Consider the following 6,467-nt stretch of genomic DNA (forward strand, 5'->3'; position numbering starts at 1 on the left):
CTCCCCGTTTTTGGGTCTCAGCATCTCTAGACTGGTGAAGGGGAATCTCCAAGCTTGTGTTTTGCTATTTGGCAATCATTTTGATTGGCCCAGAACATGACTTCTGGGTCAGTGGGGCAGCAGAGAATTACTCTGTAAATAGGGTTGCCAACCTCCAGGCAGGACCTGGAAATCTCCCAGAATTACAACGAATCTCTGGATGACAGAGGTCCGTCCGTTCTGCTGGAGGAAACAGCAGCTGTGAGGGTCGATTCTGTTATATTTCATTCCCACTGAGCGCCTCGTTTCCTGAGCTCTAAAATCTCCAGAAAATCCCCACGTTGGATTTGACAACCCTACCTGTAGACCTACCACCTGTGACTGGAAATCTCACCACCATTGTCCCCAGTTTGAAAGGGTTTGGACTCTGTTTTTTAGGCGGGAGATTTGGTGAGCCATTTCTCTGGAGCTTTCCCCAAAGCGATGTATGAACCTGCAAAATCTTTGTTTCCAAAGACCCCAGAAGGAAAGAGCCAGTGTGGCCCTACAACTCTGCCCAGCCATGAAATCAACCAGTGCCCCATAAGCAGACTTGCTGGAAAAGGTTTGGGGGGGGGGGTCCGAGAGGCCTGAAATGAAAGAAGCGGAGCCCCACCCCCACCCCCACCCCCAAGGCTCGCTTGGGCCAGTGACGACCTCATTGGCTAGCTGCATGTGTGTGTGCGTATGTGGGTGCGCGTGTGGATCCAGCAAGGTTGGATCTGGAATTTTGTGCATGTCTGTTTGCAGTGATGGTGGAATCAGACCTTTCTCTCTCGCCCATCACTTCTTCCCACGGACAGGTCAACTCTGTTCTTCCCTCTTGCTTTGCAGGTTGAGGAGTGTGAAAATGGAACAGAGGAAGCTTAATGACCAAGCAAACACCCTTGTGGATCTAGCAAAGGTGAGACCAGCACATTGGGAATGAGGGCGTGGGAAGGGGGCAGATTTTCACAGATGGCTGTAGGGGGGGGGTGACAAAGGATCTAGGTCTTTGGGGAACGTTGACCAAGCAGGTGGGCTTTTCCGCGACATTGTATTTCTTCGCTTCTGTGCCTGAAAGGCATTGTATTTCATGTCTTTTCTGCTCATGTTTTGCTCCCTTTCTTTGATGTTTATAAATATTTTTATTATAGTTGAAACAACATAACTCCTGCCCCAACAATTATCTCACAGAACAAAAATAAAGCACTGGCAAATTATTAATAAATCCCAGGCATCATTTCCAATGGTCAAAATTGTTCCAGGGGGAGTCTTTGATTCAGCCAGTTTGTCCATTTTGCCATTGTAGCAAGTGCCCCAATTTTACGCAGCCAAATATCCACAGCAGGTAAATCCAGCTGTTTCCCTCGTCGTGACACTGTAAGCCTGGCTCAGCGATTGCATACATAAAAAGAAAATTCCCCTGCATATACAGGTAGGTTATCAGGAAAGGGGGTTTAACAGCATATATAACGTAAAGAAAACTTAGAACATAAAGGAAGCTTAATTTTTCCAAACATTTTTTCCCGTTATTGCATGAATTTTTAACCAAATTATTTTTACACAATCGCACAAGCACCCTATATGGTAAAAGGAGCCAATCACCCTGTAGCCTCATAGCATCTACAATGTCTCCCAACATGTTGACTGGGCCTTCTGAATATACCTTTTGGGGTTACATAGTGCCGATAAAACATTTGACACCAATTTCCTCTCCGTAATTGACATTGTGTACGTTTAATATTTTTACAGGCTCATTGCTCCCAATCATCAAATGAGGTGTGGTCCAGATTCTGCATCCGTTTTGCTCCCTTTAGTGGCCACTTTGATATTACATCGCAGTATCTCGATGATTTACACACACTTTTAAAGGGCGTGTGAATAAACCAGAGATAAAGTGATGGACTATTGAAGTGACCGTTACTGGGAGGAAACACACGTGGGAAAGAAAAATAATGAGGCAACAGGGGTACGTAAGTGAAGAATTAACATGTGCGGAATCGCCTTGCGAGCCCAATACCTCTGCGGCTTTTATTAGGGGATGTCTCCCAGCACGACACAGGGATGAGAGTGTAGAACTTGAATCTGAGAGATCCAGTTTTAAATCCCCGTTCTGCCACAGAAGGAGCCATGCATGAATGAAAGGGGAGACTTTGATGAAAGGGGAGACTTTGATGCTCAGGTGAAAGATGGAAATGGGTCAGATCTGCATGAATGCTGGAGGGACCCTGACCCTTCCAATGGACTTAGAAGGGCATAACTTGACATCAGGGATGGCCTTAGTCAACAGGCTGTTGGGGCCTCTGCCTGAGGCTCCACACTGGAGAGGGCCTCAATCCCCCCTCCACCCCCATACCCTGTTTCTCCAATGAATTGGGGTAGAGGGGAAGCAGCTGGCTGTGCCTACCAGTGGACCCCTTTGAGCTCAGGTGGCTTCTTGCATGGCCCCCTAGTGGGGGTCAGGTGGCAGTGATTCCGGGGAGCCCACCCCACTAAGACCATCCCTGCTCTACTGAGGATAACCCCAATGGTGAAATTTGTCCTCTTCCATTCCACTCATTGGGAGACCCTGTGATACTCCCTTGAGCTGTTCTATTCATCTTCTATTCATTTTCCTTCTGTGTGTATATTTTTTCATGCTTACAGGGATGTCCTGGAAGAATAGTCTTAATTTAATTACGATGGATTTTATTGAAGATTGAGATTCTTGGCTGTCAACCTCTCTTTGGGTAGCTAGGCTTGCCAAAAAGGCAAAGCGTGGATAGATTTGGGGGCTGAATTTCTGGGGCAAGGAGGGAGAAAGGCATGCCTAAATTGAGAGAGGAATAAAGATGTGATTTGTTTCTCATCTATCCGCGATAAATTTTAGCTCGTACGTTCTCCGTTATCTACTGCCTGCATTTGCACCTTGGGTATTCCATCTGCTGAACTGCATTGTGGAATTTTCATTCTCGTTGCTTTTGGCTTGGAGAAATGCCAGTTCTCACTTCTGATGTGGATTTTAGTCAGGACGAGTGTTTTAGGGCTGGTTCACGCATGACATGCTCCTCGTGGATCGGCCCTTAATGCTACGCCACGGTTTCCCACATGCAAAATCTCTTTTTTTCTTCTTCTTCCCCTCCCCCTTCCCCTCTTGCCCCTTGGTAGACGCAGAACGTCATGTATGACATGGTGTCCGAACTGCAGGAACGCAACGAGGACCTGGAGAAGCGCATCAGCGCTCTGGAGGGGAAAATTGACTTGCTTGGTCTCACCCTGCACGCCCTGCCCAGCCTGGTCAGCCAAGCCATACGTCAACAGCAGAGGGCCTTGGCCCGGGCCTGTGGCACCTCCAACAGCTCAGAACGCTCTTCATGGACCCCCACGCGGCGGCGGAAATCTCCCTCCACTGCCCCTCACACATCCTCGGACAGCGGGTGAGACAGGCAATCCCTGCCGGAGCCCCACTGACTCTTATTTATGGCCATTGTGTGGCCGAAACCCTCTGAGCTTTTTTTCTGGAAAGCCCTGTATAGTTACAACAACCTCCCAGTATTCATGGTGCCACAAAGGAGGCAGCAGGTTCCCACAACCACAGGAAACCAGATGGGACCGTTTCCAAGGTCACATTGTGCGGGGAATAGATCGCTCTCGCTTTCCGCCCCCATGGAATTGCCCCGCCGACTTCAGCAGAGTTCTGCCTTCCGTTTCAGTTCCCGCCTTAATTCCGGTTCTTTAGAAGGGGAAAGCTCTCGAGCGATTTCCGGAACTGTGCTGATGGCTTCAAGTTTTTTGGTCCTCGTGTTACCAGTGCCCATTGATCAAGCCCAGCAAAACCAAAGTCATCTCGGTCTGACCATAGCTATGAGTTCATCCAAACTCTTTCTGTTTGGTGTCTGGTCGAGCCACACGTGGGTCCCAGCACACCGCTGGGTTGTGGCGCAAAAAGAATCTTGATAACGTTTGCGTAAACCTTCGAGATTGCTCTTTTGCTGGGCTTTATCAGCGTGCACATTTGCAATCGTAGCATGAAGAGGATGACGAGTTGCAAATGGATTGGAGGAACTGAAAAATCTGGCAAACCACATCTGAGCAATGCTGGGATTTTTAAAAAGGAGAGTGACATATAGAACAGCTCCATGGGGGAAGGGGGGGGGGAGTAGATAACCTAGAACTGTAATATTGGGGAGAGGATTTGAATAGGGAGAATTTTGGGGAGTATCCCTAATGAAAACAAATCCAGCTTTTGCAGATGCAAGTCCAAATTTACATGCATGTCCAAAGGGGGAGGGGGGGGAGAGACACCCACCGGAATGTTTTCTGGGAGATTGCAGTGCAGATGTTACATTGAAACTGGTTCTCAAATTAGGGAGGGACACAGATCCCGCCTCCAATCCAAGAGGCTTGGGTTAACGGATGTGTACTTGCATCATCGGGGCTGGGTCCTGGAGACCCAATCTGCTGGCCATGGCCCTTCCCTCCAGTGAAGAGTCCTGCGCGCAATAGACAATGCACTTTCAATGCACTTCAGAAGTAGATTTTCCTGTTCCGCACAGGAAAATCCAGCTGCCAAAGCACATTGAAAGTGCATTATCCCATGTGTGCGGAATGGGCCCTGCTTAGACTTGCCTCAGTGGGAGTCATCTAGCAGGACAGATCCCCGGGATTTGTAATTTAGCACCGAACGATTTCTTTGAACATCCCTTGGCTGTTTTGAAAGTGGGCTTTTCATTTTAAATTTTATGGCAGTTCCCCCTTTTCCTTCCCTCTCCCTGCATTTTTGGCTTATTACTTTATTCCGCTTTATTCCACTTACTTCCACCTGTTTGGCTTTTCCAGTTCTGTGGATTTCTGAACATATCTCCCCCCCTATCCTGTCCATCTCCTGTTTCTTGACTCAATAACAAAAGGGAGGGTGGCGTGGATCAACTTTCTGGTGGTGTTGAATGACCAAAACCAAAACCAGACAGGAGAGTCCACCTGCTGTTTTACCCTGTTCTAGAAAATAGGGGGCACAATCCAGCCAAAGCTAAGCAGCTGAAGGAGAGAGAAACCAAATAATGGCAGGGGATCGGGGGGATGCAACATGACACAAAAGAGGGGCAAAAATATTTCCTGGGCCTGCCCCTCTTTGGCAGCCCCTCTTCCTAGCACCTCCTAGCACCTCCCACCAAAAGCTCACTCCTTCCCCAAATGTTCTGGAAGTGACAGCAAAAGCCCCCAGCTGCATCTCCCATTGGCACTCACATCAGTACCATTCATTTTTTGAACAATCAGGTTCCCTCCCCCAATTTCTGCAGGTCCAACTTGCAAACAGAAGATCTGGTATTCCCGGATTAAAAGGTTTCAGGCGTTGGGAAATTTCTTTCTCTTCCAGAGACCCTACAAAGTCTCTGGATGATACTCGAGTCAGATTCTGTGCAAAGGACCCACAAAGGTGTGCATGAAGAGTCAGTTGGGTGTAGTGGTTAAGAGCGATGGTTTCTAATCTGGTCAACCAGGTTTGATCTTCCACTCCTCAACATTCTGGGTGACCTAGGGCTAGTGACATTACTGTTAGAGCTGTTCTCACAGAGGAGTTCTTCCAATGTTCGCTCAGCCTCACCTACCTCCCAGAGTGTCTGTTGTAGGGAGAGGAAGACAATTGTAAGCTGCTTTGAGACTCCTTCGGGTAGTGAAAAGCGGGGTATAAAACACGAATTCTCTTCTTCTTCTTCTTCTTCTTCTTCTTCTTCTTCTTCTTCTTCTTCTTCTTCTTCTTCTTCTTCTTCTTCTTCTTCTTCTTCTTCTTCTCCTTCTCTTCCTCCTCTTCCTCCTCCTCCTCATGGTTTCATGAACCATAAACTTCAGCTTCCCTTTTCCAGTCTTAACTAGGGAATCTGAAACCTGTTGAGCAGCAAAACCCAATTTTTAGGGGAAGTTCCTAAATTTCAGATTCTGGGTGAATTTTTGAGAAGTGGGAAGTAGCCACAGCATCCTCCTTTCTGATAGTGTCACCTAGGCTGAAAGCAAACGAGATTTCTGGATTTGGGGCGGGTGGGAGTTGCCCTGGCCTTCAGTACTTGCTAAGGGGTTTGCAAAGAGATTTATAAACGAATATCCCTCGGTGGACTGCATCCTCTTGACTGTGCAGTCTACCTGGTAGCATTGCTTTGAAGGGGATGTGTGTTCAAGTTTGAACCACCTGTCCACAATTTTGTGCAACCACATGCCCATCAAAGCATATCTAGAAGTGGACCAAAGGTGTAATTCCTTGCATAATATTCTGAAGTAGCAAGGGATAGAATTACATTCAGAATTTGAGCTGGGTATCTCGCTAGATACACCAACCGGGGCGAAAGCCTGACATTTCAAAATTTCACATTTTTTTTTTAAAGACAACTTTTCAAATCCATTCTTACAATTCGGGGGCGGAGGGGGGGGAGGGTCTAGCCAGAACTGCAGAATTCTTGGTTTCCCATTAGGAGGAAATTAGCAATCAGTTCTAA

At 47.5% G+C, this 6,467-nt stretch overlaps 1 protein-coding gene across 3 annotated transcripts in view; it reads left to right on the forward strand.

Annotated features, from left to right (window-relative positions):
• KCNN1 (potassium calcium-activated channel subfamily N member 1) overlaps positions 1 to 6,467 on the forward strand; it is a 102,221-nt gene extending 95,754 nt beyond the window's left edge. For all 3 annotated transcript variants that reach the window (XM_077331961.1, XM_077331960.1, XM_077331962.1), the window contains exons 8-9: positions 853 to 922; positions 3,148 to 6,467. In XM_077331961.1, the coding sequence (XP_077188076.1) occupies positions 853 to 922; positions 3,148 to 3,420 (343 nt within the window). In that variant the 3' untranslated portion in view covers positions 3,421 to 6,467. The remainder of the gene's footprint in view (positions 1 to 852; positions 923 to 3,147) is intronic.

The sequence above is a fragment of the Paroedura picta genome, chromosome 4 (genome assembly GCF_049243985.1).
Source record: "Paroedura picta isolate Pp20150507F chromosome 4, Ppicta_v3.0, whole genome shotgun sequence".
Classification (NCBI taxonomy): Eukaryota; Metazoa; Chordata; class Lepidosauria; order Squamata; family Gekkonidae; genus Paroedura; species Paroedura picta.